The sequence below is a fragment of the Oncorhynchus mykiss genome, chromosome 13 (genome assembly GCF_013265735.2).
Source record: "Oncorhynchus mykiss isolate Arlee chromosome 13, USDA_OmykA_1.1, whole genome shotgun sequence".
Lineage (NCBI taxonomy): Eukaryota > Metazoa > Chordata > Actinopteri > Salmoniformes > Salmonidae > Oncorhynchus > Oncorhynchus mykiss.
Window position 1 is genome coordinate 15,553,871 of NC_048577.1, and position 23,277 is coordinate 15,577,147.

General features: G+C 42.1%; 2 protein-coding genes across 6 annotated transcripts in view; one reads left to right on the forward strand and one right to left on the reverse strand.

Moving 5' to 3' along the window:
- The window catches only part of LOC110485755 (cytosolic purine 5'-nucleotidase), a 32,383-nt gene extending 25,868 nt beyond the window's left edge, over positions 1 to 6,515 (forward strand). For all 4 annotated transcript variants that reach the window (XM_021556911.2, XM_036940411.1, XM_036940412.1 and 1 more), the window contains 4 exons: positions 822 to 873; positions 1,254 to 1,314; positions 1,827 to 2,003; positions 2,595 to 6,515. In XM_021556911.2, the coding sequence (XP_021412586.2) occupies positions 822 to 873; positions 1,254 to 1,314; positions 1,827 to 2,003; positions 2,595 to 2,831 (527 nt within the window). In that variant the 3' untranslated portion in view covers positions 2,832 to 6,515. The remainder of the gene's footprint in view (positions 1 to 821; positions 874 to 1,253; positions 1,315 to 1,826; positions 2,004 to 2,594) is intronic.
- Positions 6,516 to 13,312: 6,797 nt separating this feature from the next.
- The window catches only part of cnnm2b (cyclin and CBS domain divalent metal cation transport mediator 2b), a 65,632-nt gene continuing 55,667 nt past the window's right edge, over positions 13,313 to 23,277 (reverse strand). Inside the window, exons 5-8 of one of the 2 annotated variants that reach the window (XM_036940413.1) lie at positions 21,754 to 21,847; positions 21,030 to 21,092; positions 18,743 to 18,921; positions 13,313 to 14,594 (exon numbers count right to left, since the gene is read on the reverse strand). In XM_036940413.1, coding sequence (XP_036796308.1) covers positions 14,340 to 14,594; positions 18,743 to 18,921; positions 21,030 to 21,092; positions 21,754 to 21,847 — 591 coding nt within the window. In that variant the 3' untranslated portion in view covers positions 13,313 to 14,339. Of the gene's footprint in view, positions 14,595 to 18,742; positions 18,922 to 21,029; positions 21,093 to 21,183; positions 21,244 to 21,753; positions 21,848 to 23,277 lie in introns of both variants that reach the window. The other variant, XM_036940414.1, reaches the window with a different exon arrangement.

Consider the following 23,277-nt stretch of genomic DNA (forward strand, 5'->3'; position numbering starts at 1 on the left):
TGAGGACGCCTGTGTCTTTGTAGTGACTGGGTGTATTGATACACCATCCAACGTGTAATTAATAGTTTCACCATGCTCAAAGGGATATTCAATGTCTGCTTTTTCATTTTATAGGTGCCATTCTTTGCGAGGCATTGGAAATCCTCCTTGGTCTTTGTGGTTGAATCTGTGGTTGAAATTCACTGCCGACTGAGGGATCTTAACTTATTTAGGCTTGCCATAAGAAAGCGGTGGAGTTCTTATCAACTCAAGACAATTCAGCTTTTCATTTTTAAAATTAATTTGTAAAAATGTCGTAACATAATTCCACTTTGACATTATGGGAAATGATGTGTAGGCCAGTGACACCAAATCTCAATGTAATCCATTTTAAATTCAGGCTGTAAACAAACAAAATGTGGAAAAAGTCAAGGGGTATTAATTAGTCAAGGGTTGTATACTATAGCAGTGACACACACACTCACACACACACACACACATTCATGCACAGGCACACATACACAAATATAACTGTGACGTGTCATTGTAGCTGTAAAATGCCCTCGTAAACCTCTCAACGGCCTGTGAGTGACAGCGTGCCAGGGAGAGGGGGAATGAGAAGGGAAGATAAAGAGGGGGAGAGTGAAAAAGCAACAGATGGAACAAGAGTGAGCCAACACCTGTGATTAAGGGCAGTGGTGTAAAAAAAATACTTTAAAGTACTACTTGCGTTGTTTTTTTTGTGGTATCTGTACTTTCTCCACCGCTGATTTTAAGGGAGGAGGGAAATATGTTGTGACTGAGACTGACCCTGGCCTCCTTTCTCCTCTTCTGTCTTACAGCGTTATTTGAGGAATTGCAGGGCCTGGACATTTTCTTGGCAGAGCTCTACAAGTGAGTACTGCACCGTCTACTCCCCTACAACGCCCCTCTGCTCGCTCTTTAGGCTGCCTCTGCACCTGGCGCGTGCGTGAACGACTGTTTGACTGCGTGCGTTGGTGTGCGTCACCATCGGCTCCGTGTGTGTGTGTGTGTGTGTCCCCTTGGGCCAAAGTCTGCAGGGTTTGCCCCATCGGTCTGATGATAACCGGCTTCACAGTCAGACTTCAGCCCATTTAGAAACAGTCATCTAACTATATAGGCCTGTCTCCTTCCCTCTTGCTCTTTATAATAGTGACTAGCACTGTCTTCTCTCTCTCTCACGCTCTCTCACTTCCAATCCCCTTCTTCTCTCTATCTCTTTGCCCTCTACCCATTCTCATCCATCTCTCCAGGCATCTGGACAGCAGTAGTAATGAGAGACCTGACATCAGTGCTCTCCAGAGAAGGGTCAAGGTACTGATTCTACACGTTTCCATAGCAACTACAGAAACATTATTCAATATGTCCACATGTGTTCCTGAATAGTTACAGGTTTCAGTTTTGTCTTTCAACCAAATCATTCCCAACTGTGGACTTATATGGTCTTACAACCCCTAAGTAAATCCTGAAAATACTATGATCCTCCTCCCGTCCCATCGAAAGCTTAGAAATACCGGAACACAAGTCGCTGAATTTCCATTGTCCTCCTCGAGGAATTTACCATTTTGTATTAGAAACCTCTTTTTTTAGAAGGGGACCTGGCAAGAGGTCAGCAGGAAGTAGTCAGCAGGAAGTAGTCAGCAGGAAGTAGTCAGCAGGAAGTAGTCAGCAGGAAGTAGTCAGCAGGAAGTAGTCGGCATGTACACGTAACACGAGTACAATACCATCCATTTAAAAAATATTTGACAATGGTCATCACATTCTTCCACCAGAGCTTGAAATATCGGGCTGAGTATCTAAACCCAGTGTTCTTCTCCCCTCCCCAGAAAGTGACCCATGACATGGACATGTGCTACGGCATGATGGGTAGTCTGTTCAGGTCTGGCTCCAGACAGACTCTGTTTGCCTCTCAGGTGATGCGCTATGCTGACCTGTACGCTGCCTCCTTCATCAACCTCCTGTACTATCCCTTCAGCTACCTCTTCAGAGCTGCTCACGTACTGGTGAGCCACTGTGTTGAATTCCTTCTGTTGATTCCTGTTAACAGTTTACGGGAAAAAAGGGAGAAATGCAGCATTTGCGGAATAAAATGTTGCAGAGAAAATAGTGTAAGATACAGCCCTTTTCTTTTGCTAATTGGAAAACTGTAATTGTTAGAAATTGATGGTTAAAAATATAGATGCACATGAATCAACATTTCTGGCTAGTTTAATAAAAAATATACAGTACATGACTCTTAACTTAGACTGAACCCTTACATAGTCTGGCACCCATCTAGCTGAAACACTGACAGGCAGAGTGACATTTACATTAGAGTTGGTATTAATGAGTCATCTTCTCATTTCAATACAAATGTCTTTACCAGACATGTTATCTGAAACATGCACATCACATACACACAGTGGTCAATATTCTGTGTAACAAGTTCAACGCATGGTAATAACATTATTATATTACGTTAGGTGAGCTGAAACTCTCTTTACTAGCTGCTAGCCAAGTGGAAGTGCTCTGGTAGTAGCCTCTCTTCTCACCTTCTCTCGCACTTTCTCTCTCTCTCTCTGTCTGTTTCTGTCTCTCTCTCTCTCCCCTCCCAGATGCCCCATGAGTCAACGGTGGAGCACGCACACATCGACACGGACACCGAGTCCCCCCTGGCCACGCGCAACCGCCACTGCACTGAGAGCAAGGACCTGGAGTGCTGTAGCAACAAGAACCGCAGCCAGCTGACCCGGTCCATCAGTGAGATCAAACCCCCTAACATGTTCCCCCAGACCCCCCAGGAGATCACCCACTGCCACGATGAAGATGACGATGAGGAGGAGGAAGAGTAGATGGGAGGAGGTGTGATGGCGTGACCCTAACCAGGCGTGATTCCTTCCTAGGAGGAGGAAGAGAGAGAGAGAGAGAGGAGTGAAAACCATCTTGATTCCTTTCTGAGGTTTCCCTGAGGAGGTTTTAGAGTATAAATACTTCTAGGAAGATATAAACTATAATGTACTCTATAGTCCACAGTAAGAGTCAATGTAGGATACATTGGAATGAGGGGGGAGGGGATATGGACATTGTGGTGTATCTATAGGAGATTTATATAGAGAGAAATGAAGTTACTTTTTATACTAGAGATGTATCAGGATATTAAGCTTTTATGAATCAGATCAGACTGTAGTATGCTACTACAGCACGTTGCCCCGTGCCCACCCCTTCTCAAGTTTTATGTTTTTAATGGTTGTTTTTTTCTATGGATTTTTATGAGGAAATGGGAAAAGGTTGACTTGAAGTTGGCCAATTTTTTTAAATATTTTAAAAGTTGATGAAGCTAAAACAGTTTTTACGGCATAGGATGTTGTAGCAGACAAATATACATGAATACACACAAGAAGCAAATATTACGAACACTACTTTTCTCTGTACTGACCTTACACAGTGTCTGGTCATGGAGAATAATTCCCTGTGTGTGTTTACATAGTCTACCATAATGCAGGCACCCTACCGTAGTTTCAATGTGAAGCACTAAGACGGAATATAGCCTTTGCCAAACAGTATGTACAGTACTGTATATAAACTCTATATACTGTTTTGCTTTTCTCCTTTTGAAATGAAAGAAAGTGTTCTAGCCTTGTGGTTCTGGTGTTGACGCGCATCGAGCAGCACGGCAATCCAAAAACATGGTCCAAAAAATGTATTTCTCGCTGGTTGTTATTTTGGTCTTTTTTTTTGCAGTATAATTCCTCCCGTCGTGACCCTGCATAACACAGCTGTGTGTGTGTGTGTGTGTGTGTGTCCGGCCTTGGCCAATCAAAAGTCGAGTTTGTGTCGTCCTGAGCGACTGTTATCAAGGCATCCGTAATTGTACTAAAGAACAGTGTGGTGTAAGTTTTGGGTTACACAAAGCACAAGTCTGATTGTGGGTAACTGATTGTCAATGACATGACAATATGACATGAAACCTGCTGTCTATTTTAAAGTATGGTGCACATAATGTAATCTGTGATTCTGTGTGGCTAATTTCAACTGACGTTTTGAAATGCATGAAATGTTGTTTCTAGGCAACTGTGCGTACAGGGTATCGATTATGCTGCCTCTGTACAGATGGGGACTATGGCAACTGTGGACGGTCACATAGGCCTAATGCTATTGAGAGGCTGTGACCCAGTATTACTGTTCTCATACATGATACTGTAAAAAGCATTCATGCAAAATACCATGACATTTTTTTTTTGTTCTCCTGTAGGATGATATGAGATATCGAAACCTTCAACATTGTTACACTATGTGCAACTAACATGCAGTAGTAGTTTTACCTTTTTTTACTGAGCTTGGAGTTGTTCGTTAGGTGTTCTCTTGAATATTACATTGTAACAGTTTTTATTTTTCATTGCATAGAACTGACATATTCACCCCTACCTAACCATACCCTCATATTCCACGTGTGATAATATGGTCTGGTGGTTCCTAGTAATTCTTTGCAGTTAACATAGAGAGTACAGTATGTTATAGGAACAGACCTGGGTTCAAATACTATTTGAAATGTTTCAGCAACTTTAGCCTGCTTGGAGCACCAGGTGGGCAGAGTTTAACATTTGTGAACATTTTTCTGGTTCCATTGCTCCAGGCAAGCTCAGTCAAGCCCCAATAAAGTATATGAAATGATTTTGAATCGTATTTGAACCCAGGTCTACAGTAGGCCTTGATATTGAAAAAGGAAATCCAGGTTAGCCTGGGGTGCTGTGACGTGTGACACTGTGTAGGCCTTGAGAATGCACGGGCACCAGACAAGGAACCAACGCCTCGGCGAGAGGGCGTTTGGGTCTGACCGCCCCCAGAGAGGTTAGGGTGGGCCTGGGAAAAGGACAAGGGGTGCCCTCCTGACTGGTGGGAATAGGTTGTAGACTCGCCCTAGCAGGCCTATGAAGTGTGGAAGATGAATAAAGGACTACAGTATTCAGGAGTTTTATTGGTCGTCAGCTCGGGGATTCAAACTTACTAGGTTACTAGCCCAACCTAACCACTAGGCTACCCTGCCGTCCCAATATTTCCCACAAGGGTTGCATTTGCTGTCTCCAAACATGTTCAAACCTTTTAATTTCAAAATGGAAATTGCAATCGTTGATTAGGCCCACAATTCCACTGAAACGTTGAGATACTTAAAAAAAAATGTGACTGGAAAATGTTACCGACTTGGTTAATGTTGAACTTTCCTGTTTCCTGGAAATGCTAAACATTTTCAGTTGTGTGTCCTAATGAACATGACCCAGATAGTATGGAGTACGGTTCTTTAAAAAAAACAATTATAGGTTATCTGCAATATCATATGTGTATGCTATGTAAAACATGCGTATCACTTTATTTCTAAGGCATGTAGTTGTGTGGCTAGAGGTTTCGATTGGGCTGATGAAGGGAAGACCAATAGCGGGTCTGTTTGTAACTCGGTGTTTGACGAGGCAAGTAGTAAAAAGGGGAATGTGGGTTCAACTGGGGATCTTTAAAACAGATTCTCCTCTTACTAAAATTGTTACAGAGGAACTATATAGTGGTTCAATATTTTATTACTCTCTGAAAAAAAGTATATTTTTAAGTATTGATTTAACTGGAAATACCACAGAAACACCTGAGGCAGCTGTATTCTTCACCTGGTTGGTTAGTCATTATTTTTGTTGGTCTCATTACTGACGAATTCATAATAAAGCTTGGTCGTTGGGAGGAACATTTGAAGTCCTTTTCTGTCAAAACACTTTACAAGACATGTATTTCTATGCAAAGACGCAGTACAGTGCATTATACGTGTAAAGTAACTTACTAAAAGGTTGGCCAGTGTAAGCAAATAGCTTACGTCAAAGTGTGATTACTGTATGGCTAGAACTAGGTTAGGGCTACAACTGATATGTGGAAGAAAAGAAAACATGTCCGTCTGTGAGAAAAAGCTCTGGACACACAAGTTCTACAAGGTCATCTGTGTGGTAACAATTGTACACTTAATAATAATAATATTAGCCTTGCAGACCGATATGCTGAAAAATAGGCGATGTTGAAGAGCATGTATTTACCGTGCATCAGACATGGCACCTTACTCAACAACACCTTGTTTTGCTGTTTGTTTTTTCTAACCAGTGTTTTCAGATTCTTAGTTTACAACGTTGTATATAATATATGCATTTCCATTTACATGTTGTTGAAGAAATGTTCCTTAAATTCTTTTTTTTTCTTCTTGTTTTTTGGCATTTTTCTGGTTTCAGACACTGTTTTTTTTTATTATAACGGCTTCAGTGAGTATGTCTGCGCGAGCTAAACATGGCGAACAGGTTAATGCCACCATCCATTTATACAATTTGTCCATTTATACAAAATGTCAACAATTGCAGACCGAGCGTGACAACTATCACGCATTCGCTTATTTTTTTGTTTCGTGCATTTTCTTGGATGTTCCTGAGAGCGTTTTGTTTCCAGAATTATTATATAATGTGTACATTGGGGAAATGACATATGTACAATAAAAGCTAATCTTCCATAATAAGTCACTGGGTGTGTGTACTCTCTCCTGTTGTTCTTCTTGCAAAACTATAGTTTTACAATTTTGAGTAAAACAAGTATTTGAATGTAAGAATTATACTTGCATATAATCATACATAAACATTATTGCATACCGAAAGGACTTAATATATCCAGTAATGTGTTAAATTAAATGTTCTACAATTAATTGTGAAAAATCTATTTGCTTGCATAGCTTTTTATATCCAATGAACTTCAGGGCACTTAAGAGTCTAGAATTCTCCCCTCCCATCCCTCTGGTGACAAAAAAATCAAGCACATGGGGGGGGGATTACATTTGTCATTTTACCTCCCCCTCACAGTTTAAAAGGGTTGACATTTGGGTGTCCAAAAGGTGACTCAAAACATGATTCAAGAATAGAAGTCCTGTCAAAGTTGGAAGATATAAACGCCCCTCCCTTTTTTTTTTACAATTCTATTTAACTACCAAATAAAATATATCCAGTAATCCCAAATCCATTTCTCTGAGCACCAAATCCCCATTCATGTTACACTATGTAATAAGATTTGAAAACATTTCTATTGCATACTGTGAGTACATTGAGACTTACTACAACGCAAACATTGTGTGGTTCCAGTTAACAGATGGACATAGGCTACACAACGGGAAATGTATACTGTATAGTGGAAAAAAGTCATGAATAGGTACACAAATAAATGTACATCTCCTAATGCTTTGATCCAAGGGTTAAATGTCCACAACTCCGTCAATGCGTTTGGCAGATCCGTGTACGCTAACATGCAAGGTCAAGGGGTAATATTTGCAGCAGCATCAGCCGCATTTTTTTTCACTCAGCAACTTTCGCTTATAATGCCGCAATGGTTTTTAACACAAATCAAGAATAGCAGGTAAATTAAAACATGGAAACATTTGAAACAGACATGGGACATTTTTTTTTAAATACATTTTTATGAGTATTTTTTTTTTTAAAACAGTTACGTTTTTCCAGACTTAAATACCTTTCAGGAAGATTAAACAAGACAAACCAGCTACTGAAAATGTCATTTTAACAGAAGGGTAAATCATCTTTGCAATAGATCATTCTGTCCTTGAAATTGCCTCCGTACAATGTTCTGAACTGCCTCTCTTTAATCTGAGCACCTTTGTGTTGAGGGGAAAAATAACATATTCCATCACTATTACACATTCTGTTAATAGTTCACTTTTTATTGTACCACCAACACCAACCAGAGCAGAATATGGGAATGCTTTTGTCGTGTTGAGTATCAAACATGTGGGCAGGCACAAATACATAGCAGCATGAGGATAAACATGTTCCGATATGACTCAGATAAGGATAGAATGGAGAGTAGCAAGTGAAGTATTTTTCAGCGGGTCTAAAAGTGTCTTGACAAATACTGTAGTCGTTCATTGGTGATGTGGGTCTTATCTTTAGAGCGGAGAAAGTCCTCAGAGAAAGAGGGGGAAAAGAGAGAGAGCAATAGAAAGAGAGAGGGATCTCTTTTTTCAGGTGTTTCTTTTCCTGTGAATGTTCAAGAAGCAGGGGTAAAGACCACATGGGTCAAGATATAGGTCACAACAAGGCTCCAAAACCAACACAAGACTACACTGGAAAGTCATATATGTTATTTTCAACATTCTGACATGAACATGTGAAAAACCCTCATCTGCATGTGAAGGACTTTTATTTTGAAGGAGATACTCTTTTTTCATATAAGTGTATTAGATACAGCAGTGATCAAAATATAGATGGTAAAGTACAAATACAATCGTATTATATCATCATCATCATCACTTATCTCTGGAATGATTGTCCTTGCAGAGCAGAGTTCACCTGATGCATAGGAACACTCACAAGTAAAACAACAAAAACAACAATATCTGGTCAGTGTTATTAATCTCTTCCATAGTCTGGTCATTTTGAAATGGAAGCCCCTTGGTGTATGTGGGAAGGTTGCCAACCCATGTGTTTTTTTTTAAGAAGTTGTTTATGCTCACAGTAATTTGGGAATACTGTGACACTAAGAGAATGGCGACCACCAGTGGTCAAAAGTTGCAATTGCACTCCCATACTATTTGGAGCTACATTCTGCAATGAATATCCTTGCTTTAGCGAGCAGATATTACAACTGTCTAGGATGACTACAAACTGCGTCAACGTGCGTTACGTTAAGATGCTGCGTCTACAGGGATTTAGGATAGGAGAGTTATTTTTGGACTTCTACTTTAAGTTCAGCTTTGATTCATATAAAACCATTTATATACAAACGGATACAAAGAAAAAGTCAACTCAACATTACATTACCCTAGAAATAAGTTTACACTTGAAGTTAATATACTCAACAGAAGGCATACGCCTTGTACATACACCCCAACCCTGGCTTGGTTCTTCATACATATTTCCCAAGAGACATACATATTTCCCAAGAGACAAATGATAACAAATTAGGTAATGATCCATCGCAAAGAAAAACAGAGAATCATTTGTTTACAAGCTTATAGGAGAATTGTGATAAGAAATATACAACATATTTGTGGCTAAGATACAGAAAACACATTAGTAGTTCTAATACTGTAATTGCGTACATTCAATACAGTACATCAACGGTGAGATTTCATATTTTCCTTAATTTCTCCCAAACTATGCGTTGCTATGATTCAAGTCATCACAATTCAAAGAACTAGCATCTATAGTAACCATCGAAGGGAATGTTTTGCTCTTACAATAAATAATAATAATAATAATAGTAAGCATTTGAATGTTAAGGTTTTTAGCTTCAGTGGCACATGGTCATTCAATGAATTATTATTAGATTACAAAGATGAAAAACTAGCATGTGAAAACAAGCACTTAATAAGTGTTAATTTGGCAATGTTTTCACTTTAAAGTGTTTTACGTTGGTATGAACTCGAGCCTTACAAAAAAGATCAGTCAGTCACAGAAAAACAACCGTTTCTGTTCATCTCCAACAGTGACCATGTGACCAAGTTAAAGGGTGTATAACATCAACAAGCTTGGGCTGACAGGTAGTGGTTAGAGCGTTGGGCCAGTAACTGAAAGGTTGCTGGATCGAATCCCCGAGCTGACAAGGTAAAAAAAATCTGTCGTGCTGCCCCTGAACAAGGCACTGTTCCGCTGTAGGCCTTCATTGTGAATAAGAATTTGTTCTTAACCGACTTGCCTAGTTAAATAAAGGTTCAATTATAAAAAGGTTTCAGTTCAAGCCCACACTATTTGATTAAACTTGTTAACCAGATGATTGGGGCATTGTTGGGGGAAAAAACATTCTTCTTGCACTGAAAGAGAGCATGCTTGAAGCATTATTATTTTTGTTTCACACAGTAAACATTGTTTTTCATTACATTCTCACACTGCAAGAAGAATGGTACCTTAATCTCAAAGGTACACTCCAAAAAATGACATCATTCACAGCGGGGCGACATCCTGCTTACTGACAACAACAACGAGAACATTTGAATCTGCCAAGGCTCCCAACTATTGGCTCTTTCGACTTTGCACCCTCCCACAATGCAATAGTAAATTTCAGTTTTGTTGGTGTCAATTTATTTAAGCAGGAATTTGCCACACTGTGTATGCTATACACAGAGTGGACATAACATTAAGAACACCTGCTCTTTCCATGGCATAGACTGACCAGGTAATTCTAGGTGAAAGCTATGATCCCTTATTGATGTCAACTGTTAAATCCACTTCAATCAGTGTAGATGAAGGGGAAGAGACAGGATAAAGGAGGATTGTTAAGCCTTGAGAAAATTGAGACACGGATTGTGTGTGTGTGTCATTCAGAGGGTGAATGGGCAAGACAAAAGATTTAAGTGTCTTTGAACGGGGTATATTAGTAGGTGCCAGGCGCACTGGTTTGTGTCAATAACTGCAACGCTGCTGGGTTTTTCACATTCAACAGTTTCTCATCTGTATCAAGAATGGTCCACCACCCAAAGGACATCCAGCCAACTTGACACAACTGTGGGAAGCATTGAAGTCAACATGGGCCAGCATTCCTGTGGAAAGCTTTCGACACATTGTAGAGTTCATGCCCGATGGATTGAGGCTTTTCCCGAGGGCAAAAGTTAAGGTGCAACTCAAAATGACTGGAAGGTGTTCCTAATGTTTTGTACACTCAGTGTATTTCATAATGCATAGTCTGCCTTTAACCCCAAAACCCAGTTAAAGAGTTTGATTGAATAAAGCTTACACTCTAAGCTCAACATGAGCTGAAGGCGACTGAACATACTTTAACATGCCACACAACACACACACAGTGGAAAGGAGAGTGCTGTGCCATACAAGGAGGGTCATTCATGGACAATAGTTTAATGTCGAGGTTGCTTTTGTGACGTTCATGATGCTCAACATGTTAGATGAGGTCATTAATACTGGCCAATGATCACGTTTGATTATGAATAATAAAAGACACATGCGTTCATAAGTGCCAAGTTAGCACTTTTCAATGTCAATACATCCTGAACCACAGTCGTAAGACTTGTCTGGATTCTATTATTAAGTCTGCTTTAAGTCTGTTAACTTAAGTCTGGATAACCTCCATATCAAACAGCGATATAATGAGGTCAAAGGGCTTCTGAACGTACATGGGCCGTAATAGGAGAAAGAAACTGGCTTAGGGACGGGTTTTGCTTGTGGACGGTTGCAACTCAGCATCTTTGAACCAAAATACACACATACATACGGTGCATACAAACATACAAATATATCTGTCTCAATTTACAATAAAGTGATTTTTTTATTCATAATCATCTCCTAAATATACTGTTTTTCCCCCCATTGCACTTTGTTAAAAATAATTAAGATGAATTTTTTTTTTAAAGGCAATCGTGTGATTTGAAGAAGGTGAAAAGATACGGTACCGTTATCCTGATTGAGAAGCATAGTGAAAATAACAACATCTGTAATATACATATCTTTAAAATACCCTCACCAACTCATATACATGGATGTACAGTACCAGTCCAAAGTTTAGACACACCTACTCATTCAAGAGTTTTTCTTTATTTTTACTATTTTCTACATTGCAGAATAATAGTGAAGACATCAAAACTATGAAATAACACATATGGAATCATGTAGTAACCAAAAAAGTGTTAAACAAATCAAAATATATTTGATAAAATAGTAAAAATAAAGATAAACCCTTGAATGAATAGGTGTGTCCAAACTTTTGACTGGTACTGTATGAGTATATATATATATATATGTATATAGCATGTATTTCAATATCACATATATACACACACAAACATCTACATGCCCATGCATGTTTGTGCACTGGTATATATCATATCTTCTCCACACATACATATATATACACATATATACAGTGGGGAGAACAAGTATTTGATACACTGCCGATTTTGCAGGTTTTCCTACTTACAAAGCATGTAGAGGTCTGTAATTTTTATCATAGGTACACTTCAACTGTGAGAGACGGAATCTAAAACAAAAATCCATAAAATCTCATTGTATGATTTTTAAGTAATTAATTTGCATTTTATTGCATAACATAAGTATTTGATCTCCTACCAACCAGTAACAATTCCGGTTCTCACAGACCTGTTAGTTTTTCTTTAAGAAGCCCTCCTGTTCTCCACTCATTACTTGTATTAACTGTACCTGTTTGAACTCGTTATCTGTATAACGGACACCTGTCCACACACTCAATCAAACAGACTCCAACCTCTCCACAATGGCCAAGACCAGAGAGCTGTGTAAGGACATCAGGGATACAATTGTAGACCTGCACAAGGCTGGCATGGGCTACAGGACAATAGGCAAGCAGCTTGGTGAGAAGGCAACAACTGTTGGCGCAATTATTAGAAAATGGAAGAAGTTCAAGATGACGGTCAATCACCCTCGGTCTGGGGCTCCATGCAAGATCTCACCTCGTGGGGCATCAATGATCATGAGGAAGGTGAGGGATCAGCCCAGAACTACACGGCAGGACCTGGTCAATGACCTGGTCAATGACCTAAAGAGAGCTGGGACCACAGTCTCAAAGAAAGCCATTAGTAACACACTACGCCGTCATGGATTAAAATCCTGCAGCGCACGCAAGGTCCCCCTGCTCAAGCCAGCGCATGTCCAGGCCCGTCTGAAGTTTGCCAATGACCATCTGGATGATCCAGAGGAGGAATGGGAGAAGGTCATGTGGTCTGATGAGACAAAAATAGAGCTTGGAAACATCATTCTCTGGGGATGCTTTTCTGCAAAGGGGACAGGACAACTGCACCGTATTGAGGGGAGGATGGATGGGCCATGTATCGCGAGATCTTGGTCAACAACCTCCTTCCCTCAGTAAGAGCATTGAAGATGGGTCATGGCTGGGTCTTCCAGCATGACAACGACCCAAAACACACAGCCAGGGCAACTAAGGAGTGGCTCCGTAAGAAGCATCTCAAGGTCCTGGAGTGGTCTAGCCAGTCTCCAGACCTGAACCCAATAGAACATCTTTGGAGGGAGCTGAAAGTCCGTATTGCCCAGCGACAGCCCAGAAACCTGAAGGATCTGGAGAAGGTCTGTATGGAGGAGTGGGCCAAAATCCCTGCTGCAGTGTGTGCAAACCTGGTCAAGAACTACAGGAAACGTATGATCTCTGTAATTGCAAACAAAGGTTTCTGTACCAAAAATTAAGTTCTGATTTTGCGATGTATCAAATACTTATGTCATGCAATAAAATGCAAATTAATTACTTAAAAATCATACAATGTGATTTTCTGGATTTTTGTTTAAGATTCCGTCTCTCACAGTTGAAGTGTACCTATGATAGAAATGACGGATTACATGCTTTGTAAGTAGGAAAACCTGCAAAATCAGCAGTGTATCAAATACTTGTTCTCCCCACTGTATATATATAATAAATAAATGCACAAAAACATTCTTGGTTCATGGTTCCATGGTTTCCTTCAAAGCGGTATTTGGTACAGTCTTTGACTAACCATATTTGTTTGCGTGCGTTTAAGTCCTTCGTTGTAGTAGTACTAGTAATACTACAGTCCACTGCCAATCCCTGAACAAGAACAGACTGGAAAGTGTGTATACTTATGTGTAAGTGTTTGTGTGTGGTCAGGGAATGGGGGGGCATGCACACTGTTGTCCATCTTTCCGAGCTACTGGAATACCAGGTTCCCGGGTATTTAAGCGGATGGATTGGCCGAGGACGGTCCAAGCCCACCCTAACAGGGTCTTCTAGAGGTGGGTGAGGGCCCAGAGTGCTATCCCTTTAGCCCCCTTCCCCACTACCCCAAAGGGTATCCTGTTCCAGGCTGTGGAATCAGACAGGGGTGGTGGAGGGTAGAGAGTAGAGGTTCAGGCTGGGGCTCAGTATACACATCTCCGTAGCCCCCTTCCCCTCAAATCCTCCAGGGTCTTCAATCCATAAGGGGGTGGTGGGTAGGGGTTAGAGGTCCTTCCCCTCAAATCCTCCAGGGTCTTCAATCCATAGGGGGTGGTGAGTAAGGGTTAGAGGTCCTTCCCCTCAAATCCTTCAGGGTCTTCCAGCCATAAGGGGGTGGTGGGTAGAGGTTAGAGGTCCTTCCCCTCAAATTCTCCAGGGTCTTCCAGCCATAAGGGGGTGGTGGGTAGGGGTTAGAGGTCCTTCCCCTCAAACCCTCCAGGCTCTTCCAGCCATAAGGGGGTGATGGGTAGGGGTTAGAGGTCCTTGGATGTTGGAGGATTAGGCCCAGGCCCTGGCCCAGAGGGTACTAACACCATCCCTCCTCACTCCTCTCACCCTCTCCCCCTGTCCCCAGACCCCTCCTCCCTCCTCTCCCTCTGTCCCCACCATCCCAGTGTGGGCTAGATGGGTCCCTCATTGTGCGCAGTGTGGTTGACCCTGTGGGCCAGACAGTTCTGGGGCTGTGTGTTGAGGTTGAGCAGGCTGGCTGTCTCGTGGTGGGCCATAGCTGGCGTCTCCAGGACGCCTCCCCCTCCACCATCGTGGAGCTCAGTGGTCAGAGTCAATTCGATCTTGGTGAACTCACTGTCCATCGACTGGGGCGTCTTATCCATGCGCGACGCCATCAGGGCGTTCTGGTACTGCTGACGGGTCACCTGCGGGAGGATAATACATGATATCAGGTTATATGATATTACAGTATATTAAATAGCATCCCTGGGCATCAGTTGAACTGGCAGGTGTGGATATCTACATGATCACCTTGAATGATAGCATAGCTACATTTCCAATAGAACATTCTTATCCACTTTCTCCTGGTTTCAATCATGTTTCACCAACTGGACACATATATCTCACTAAAGTCACACAGGGTGTGCCTCTGGGCTCCATGCTAGGCCCCCTCTTTTTCATAATCTACATCCTCCCACTTGGACAGATCCTACGCCAGTCAATTCAACCTCAACCTCCACTGTTATACAAGCAACAGCCAAATGTGACCCGTTTCAGGAAACTAGGTGTATGTTGCGGGTCACTACTTTACAGGACAGCCATTTGAGCCACAATCTTTTTTTTGTTTATCAAAATGCGTTTTTTTATTGGAAGAAATGCCTTCTGGAACATGTGAACTTTCATGTGCCTTAATCACAAACTTGTATGCCATCTGTAAAAACGAATACAATTGTTAAATTGAAAGCCTAGTTGGTTTAGCCACAGAAAAAGTCAGCAACCTTCCCGCTAGCCATGATTGGCTGAGATAATGAGTGGGCTGGAAATACCGGGAGATGAGTTCGGATTGGTATGCCATGTAGCACACTTCTGTCTATTTGAGCTGGTCAGTATGTGTAGGTAATCCTGTCTAACACTGCTTTTTAGAAAATCTATTGCTCAGTAGAACTGCATAAGTGTTGCTCTCCACTTCCTGGAGGATCGAGGTTTGAAATCAGTGGAATTAGAGTATGATAGCTAAAGACATGGACAAAACACCTGTCTCTGGATTACATCTTCAAACTAAGGGCAACCATGGCATCTGTGACAGGGAGAAGCATCCAACCATGACGTATACGGGTAAGATAGTTTAGCTAGCTACATTTGACACATTTCAAATTTTGACAGTTGTTTTCATTTCAAGTTAAAGTGTACTGTTAGCTAGATAGCTAACATTAGCTGGCTGGCTCGCTACCTAACGTTACGTGTATGATCGTATTATTTGTATCTCAGAGCCATTTGCTTGGCTAGTTGTTGCAAAATGTTAGCTAGCTAACATTGAACCTGGTTGGTTAGCTACCTGCAGATTCATGCAGGTTAGTAACGTCATGAGTTGGGATTATGGTTAATTGTTTAGCTAGATAGCTAGCTACAGCTCCACTATGCAAGTGTCCATTTTAATAGAATGTCACTGTGACAACTGTTAACCAGTTAGCTTGGGTGCTTGACTGCTGTTGTTAGGAAAAAACGCTCAGATAAAGAGATTGGAGGAGCTAAAGCTTAATGGGGGGCTGAATAGGTGTAGACAAAGAAGAGCTCTCCAGTAGGTACCAAAGCATTCAAAGCCGATTTTCTCAAAAGTGAGTTTACCAGTTCATCAACTTTCAAAGCAAAATGACTTTCCCATTGTTTCTCAAATGCAGCGTATGATATACCATTTTGTAGCTCTGGGTCTCTGCTTTTATCCAATGTAAAAAACACCATTTCAAATTTTGCTACATAAGACCGAATCAAGGCGGTTGGTCAAAAATGTGTGTGTCTGTGTGTGTGTGTGTGTACAGTATGTGCGTGCACACGTGTGTGTAGAAGTGTGTATAGACTCCCCTTGATATACTGCAGGTCCGACAGCCATAACAGAGCAGTCTGGCTTGTATACAATTGAAGTCGGAAGTTTACATACACTTAGGTTGGAGTCATTAAAACTAGCTTTTCAACCACTTCACACATTTCTTGTTAACAAACTATAGTTTAGGACATCTACTTTGTGCATGACACAAGTCAAGTTTACATACACAAAGTTGACTGTGCCTTTAAACAGCTTGGAAAATTCCAGAAAATGATGTCATGGCTTTAGAAGCTTCTGATAGGCTAATTGACATCATTTGAGTCAATTGGAGGTGTACCTGTGGATGTATTTCAAGGCCTACCTTCAAACTCAGTGCCTCTTTGCTTGACATCTTGGGAAAATCAAAAGATATCAGCCAAGACCTCAGAAAATAAATTGTAGACCTCCACAAGTCTGGCTCATCCTTGGGAGCAATTTCCAAACGCCTGAAGGTACCACGTTCATCTGTACAAATAATAGTACGCAAGTATAAACACTATGGGATCACCCAGCCTTCATACCGCTCAGGAAGGAGACACGTTCTGTCTCCTAGAGATGAACATACTTTGGTGCGAAAAGTTCAAATCAATCCCAGAACAACAGCAAAGGACCTTGTGAAGATGCTGGAGGAAACAGATACAAAAGTATCTATATCCACAGTAAAATGAGTCCTATATCGAAATAACCTAAAAGACCACTCAGCAAGGAAGAATCCACTGCTCCAAAACCGCCATAAAAAAGCCAGATTACGGCTTGCAACTGCACATCCTCTGGTCTGATGAAACAAAAATAGAACTGTTTGGCCATAATGACCGTTGTTATATTTGAAGGAAAAAGGGGGAGGCTTGCAAGCCAAAGAACACCATCCCAACCGTGAAGCATGGGGGTGGCAGCATCATGTTGTGGGGGTGCTTTGCTGCAGGAGGAACTGGTGCGCTTCACAAAATAGATGGCATCATGAGGATGGGAAATGATGTGAATATCTTGAAGCAACATCTCAAGACATCAGTCAGGAAGTTACAGCTTGGTCGCAAATGGATCTTCCAAATGGACAACGACCCCAAGCAAACTTCCAAAGTTGTGGCAAAATGGCTTAAGGACAACAAAGTCAAGGTATTGGAGTGGCCATCACAAAGCACTGACCTCAATCCTGTAGAATATTTGTAGGCAGAACTGAAAAAGCGTGTGCGAGCAAGGAGGCCTACAAACCTGACTCAGTTACACCAACTCTGTCAAGAGGAATGGGCCAAAATTAACCCAACTTATTTTGGGAAACTTGTGGAAGGCTACCCGAAACATTTGACTCAAATTAATCCATTTAAAGGCAATGCTACCAAATACTAATTCAGTGTATGCAAACTTCTGATCCACTGGGAATGTGATGAAAGAAATAAAAGCTGAAATAAATCATTCTCTCTACTATTCTGACATTTCACATTCTTAAAATAATGTGGTGATCCTAACTGACCCAAGACAGGGAATTGTTACTAGGATTAAATGTCAGGAATTGTGAAAAACTGAGTTAAAATTAATTTGGCTAAAGTGTATGTAAACTTTCGACTTCAACTGTATCTGTAGTGTGTGTGTATAGTGTAATGTGTGTGTAGTGTGTGTATGCATGCGTGTGTGTGTATCATGACTATCCTCTCACCTTGATATACTGCAGGTCAGACACAGCCCTGACAGAGTAGTCTGGCATGTATATCTGTAGTGTGTGTGTTTAGTGTAATGTGTGTGTAATGTGTGTATGCGTGTCTGTGTGTGTGTGTGTATCCTGACTATCCTCTCACCTTGATGTACTGCAGGTCAGACACAGCCCTGACAGAGTAGTCTGGCATGTATATCTGTAGTGTGTGTATAGTGTAATGTGTGTGTAGTGTGTGTGTGTATCCTGACTATCCTCTCACCTTGATGTACTGCAGGTCAGACACAGCATTGACAGAGTAGTCTGGCATGTATATCTGTAGTGTGTGTGTGTGTGTGTGTGTGTGTGTGTGTGTGTGTGTGTGTATCCTGACTATCCTCTCACCTTGATGTACTGCAGGTCAGACACAGCCCTGACAGAGTAGTATGGCATGTATATCTGTAGTGTGTGTGTGTGTGTGTGTGTGTGTGTGTGTGTGTGTGTGTGTGTGTGTGAATCCTGACTATCCTCTCACCTTGATGTACCGCAGGTCAGACACAGCCCTGACAGAGTAGTATGGCATGTATATCTGTAGTGTGTGTATAGTGTAATGTGTGTATGCGTGTCTGTGTGTGTGTGTGAATCCTGACTATCCTCTCACCTTGATGTACTGCAGGTCAGACACAGCCCTGACAGAGTAGTCTGGCATGTATATCTGTAGTGTGTGTGTGTGTGTGTGTGTGTGTATCCTGACTATCCTCTCACCTTGATGTACTGCAGGTCAGACACAGCCCTGACAGAGTAGTCTGGCATGTATATCTGTAGTGTGTGTGTGTGTGTGTGTGTGTGTATCCTGACTATCCTCTCACCTTGATGTACTGCAGGTCAGACACAGCCCTGACAGAGTAGTCTGGCATGTATATCTGTAGGAAGGCGTTCAGCTGGTTGTTACTGCTCCCCAGAGTGGGTGTGATGGCATCGATGCGGTCACTCCGGTTCAGGGAGTCTGAGTGGTTCAGGCCAAACGGCCGCGGGGGGGACCTGTTCTCTGCACAGGTTAGAGAAGAATAGAAGTTTTCGGCTTCTGTTCACAGCAAATACCTATCTGGGCTTGGGGTCGATCCCATGTCTATGAAAGTCGATTCAGAACGTAAACCAAATTCCAATATCCAATTCTACATTTTCCTCATTGAAAAGCATTGAAGAGACCTGGAATTGAAATGGAATTGACCCCAGCCCTGATCTGAGAACAGAATAGAGAACAGAGTAAAAGCAGAACCCACAGAACATATCACACAGACCGTGTATATGGAATCCACAATCAGTTATAGCTGTACTGCTGTACCTAGCCATAGCTTTGTATGATTTATGTTTGTCATCTAATCTCCTTTTACACAACCTGATTGTGCATCATCTATTTACTGAATTCTACACAGAATGAAAAGCTATTTCTTTAATTGAATGATTAGGTAACATATAGGCCAAGAATCCTTGGTGCAATGTATGGATGTCACGTTCTGACCTTTATTTCCTTTGTTTTGTCGTTATTTAGTATGGTCGGGGCGTGAGTTGGGGTGGGCAGTCTATGTTTGTTTTTCTATGATTTTGGGATTTCTATGTTTCGGCCTAGTATGGTTCTCAATCAGAGGCAGGTGTCATTAGTTGTCTCTGATTGAGAATCATACTTAGGTAGCCTGGGTTGCACTGTTTGTTTGTGGGTGATTGTCTATGTTAGTTGCTTGTGTCAGCACAGTCCTTATGATAGTTTCTCGGTCGTTTATTGTTTTTGTACAGTTTACTTCGTGTTTTTCGTCATCTATTAAATTCTGCATTCACGCCACGCTGCGCTTTGGTCCGCTTCTTACGACGATCGTGACAATGGAAATGTAATATATATATTAAGTCCTCCCATTAGGGGGAGGGGGGGGGGGCTTTGCTTCACAGGTTTTGAGTCGGTGGTCTAGAGTGACGCTGCTTTTTTCCCCACTTCTCAAATTAGAATACTTTTCTCTTTATTTTAATTAAACTCAGCTTATGTTTTCCACTCCTTAAAAAGCAGACGAGAGGAAAACCACACAACAAAGTGGAAAAGAGGTGGGCTTGCAGAGGACTGGGGCGTTAATGCTCACTACTCTGGCTGGAATGTATGTAATCCTGGGTTTGGATGTGGTCCCCAGACCCACGCAGTAGTCCAAGGCCCAGTGAACCCTGGGAGATTAGTACTCTACTTTCTCGGGGGCCGGCGGGGGACGGTAAGGGATGGAGGAGTGGATGGAGTGGAAGAGGGTGGAGTGGGACAAGGGGGAGAAGAAGGAGGAGGGAATTTAGTAAATTTGGGGTGGATCAGAGGCCTGAGCTGTGTGTGTGTGTGTGTGTATGTTTTCAGAATGTGTGTGTGTGCTTGCAGCTTGTGTGTGTGCGTGCTGCAGTCAGCGGCCCTGCTGGGGGCTGTAACTCATAGCCTTGTTTATGGAGTCAGAGGGTTAAGGGGCTAGAGGGGTGGAGCCTGTCTCTAGTGGCGGCTATGCCTCACTCTGGGGGGCCCCTACTACACTATTCACTGGCTTGAGTTATGGCACTGGTTATCACACACACATACACACACACATATACACACACACACACACACACACACACACACACACACAGAGGAATGGACGCTTCACATGAACAGTACACAGTAACAGACATCCTTCAGAGTCCGAAACAATAGGTACGTCCTCCCTTGTTAAATGTTCATGCAGAACAACATTTAATATGCAAAGCAAACGTAAGGACAGAGTAAGTAGGAAATGCGTATTAATACACAAACATGCAACAAACAATATGCTCAAAGTATTCTTGCTATGTGGCACAAGAGAATCCCACTCCCAAAGAAATTAAGCTCATGACCAGCAGGTCCAGAATTCATTGCTATGTCCACAACACATCATGCAGTTTTGATACCGGTAAATACCAGGCTTAGGTGAAGTGTACACTCATCCCAATGGGTGATAGACAGATGGAAGAGGCATATTAGATGTGAGGAGAGATGGAGAGATAGAGGGATAGGGGGGATGGATGGACAGACAGACAGGTTGACAGACAGACAGGTTGACAGACAGGCAGGCAGGCAGGCAGGCAGGAAGGCAGGCAGGAAAGAGAGGACTATCATACCTGGAGATCCTGCTAGGGACTCAGCCCTACTGACAACGAAGGTACGAGACAGGGAGAGAGGGACTGGCGAGGCGAGACGGACGACAGAGAAGGGAGACACACACGGAAAAATCCATCACCAAAGCCCACAAATTAAATAATTGTATAACGTTACCGTCGTACACTGTGTCCTGAAAAACAACCAACGTGCCATCCAAGCACATTGAAAGAGGGTCTGTGATAAAATATGACAAAATACATAATCTCATAAGCATGTGCTCTATGTTCCATAAACCAAACTACAGTGACAACTTTTTTGATGAGGAGGGTGTAATTCTGCCCTCTCACCAGCAGGTGTCTCTGAGATCCTACTAGCGCCTGACTGGAAGTTTGAATGAACTGAGAAAATACAGAGGCTGCGTCACAAAAAAATGTGTCATACCTTATTTCAATATGAGTCAATTCACTTGGTTACTGATAAACTGTTTCTTTACTATTTCTAAACCAGTCATCCTAGACCTAGCCCTTGTCTCAGTAGCTGCCGATGGATGATGGGTAGGAGGGAATTGGGGAAATCTGAAATATACATGGTAGGTTCCTATAGACTACAATTTAGTATTTTTGTAAAGTAGTTTTATATAGGGACGTAGGGTTCTGGACAAAAGTGTTGTGTACTGCAGTGAATATTTATAGGACCTCATTTTAGACACAGCCATTGAGACGTTGGTATACAAGGAAGTCTTACCTGGAGAGGTGGTGAGAGCCATCATCCCATAGGAGGAGAACGCTCCTGCTTCAAACTTCATCCCTTCCTTCCCTGCCTCCACCTCCACCTTCCCCTGCAGAGGAACACAACACACTCTGCGTAAGAGTCTGAAGAAGACTCAGATCAGTTGAGAAGTACTGCGGGGTATAGAGGTTTGAACATCAGCTACAGTAAAGTCACTATGTGTTTTTGTTTTAGCAGCATTATAGTCGAGGCATTGACTGAACCGCGTACCAACATTTCAGAATTCACACCTTGAACAATATTCAGGCAAATCTCTCCTTCGCAGTGAGATGACTATTTACTTCACGTTCTTTTAAAGGCCCAGTGAGTTCTGTTCGCCCTGTGTTTTGTATCATATTGTTCAACAGCTGACGAAACTGTGATCCGTGTTATTTCCTGATAGTTACTGGTTGAAAATATCATCTCATCAAGCAGGGTTTAGCATGGGTGGAGTTTCAGCTAGCCTGGTTACGGTAAATAAGGTAGATAAGTTAATAGACCAATAACAAAGAGAGTTCAAACCTCTCTGCCAATAACAGCTCGTTTTTTGTTTTCGAGTGCCCTCCCCCTCCCCACTCAGACCACTCCCAGACCGTCCTAGAAACTTGAGAATTTTTTATTGCAAAGAAGTTATTTTTGTTTATTTTTTACAATTTTAATGGAAAACTATTACAGCATGGTACTTAATTGTTACCTAGAAGTGATTTGATATTGATATAAAAACACCTGCATTGGGGCTTTTACGTCCACAAAGTACATTTCCTATTTGCATGCTGCAACATTTCAGCCAATCCATCTGTAACTGTCATGCCCTGACCTTAGAGAGCCATTTTATTTCTCTATTTGGTTAGGTCAGGGTGTGATGTGGGGTGGGCATTCTAAGTTTTGTTTTCTATGTTTCTTTATTTCTATGTTTTGGCCGGGTATGGTTCTCAATCAGGGACAGCTGTCAATCGTTGTCTCTGATTGGGAATCATACTTAGGTAGCCCTTTTTCCCTCCTTTCAGTGTGGGTAGTTAACTTTGTTTGTGGCACTTAGCCCTGTAAGCGTCACGGTTGTTGGCAACATTATAAAATAAAATAAACTGTACGCTCACCACGCTGCACTTTGGTCAACTTCCAAAGACACCCGTGACAGAACTACCCACCACACATGGACCAAGCAGTGTGGCCAGGAGGAGCAGGGATCCTGGGCCCGGGGAGAAGAGAGAATGGAGGACATCTTGGACATGGGAGGAGGTTATGGCAGGGGACAAGACCCTGCCATGGAAACAGGCTGAAAAACAGGCTAGCAAGGGAGGAACGACTTCGCTACCAGGAGTCACGGCAACGGACCAGGCACGAGAGGCAGCCCCCCATTTTTTTAGGTGGGGAGGCACACGGGGAGTTTGGCTGAGTCAGGTTGGAGACCTGAGCCAACTCCCCGCGCTTACCGTGGCAAGCGTCGTACTGGTCAGGCACCGTGTTATGCGGTGGAGCGCAAGGTGTCTCCAGTGCGCA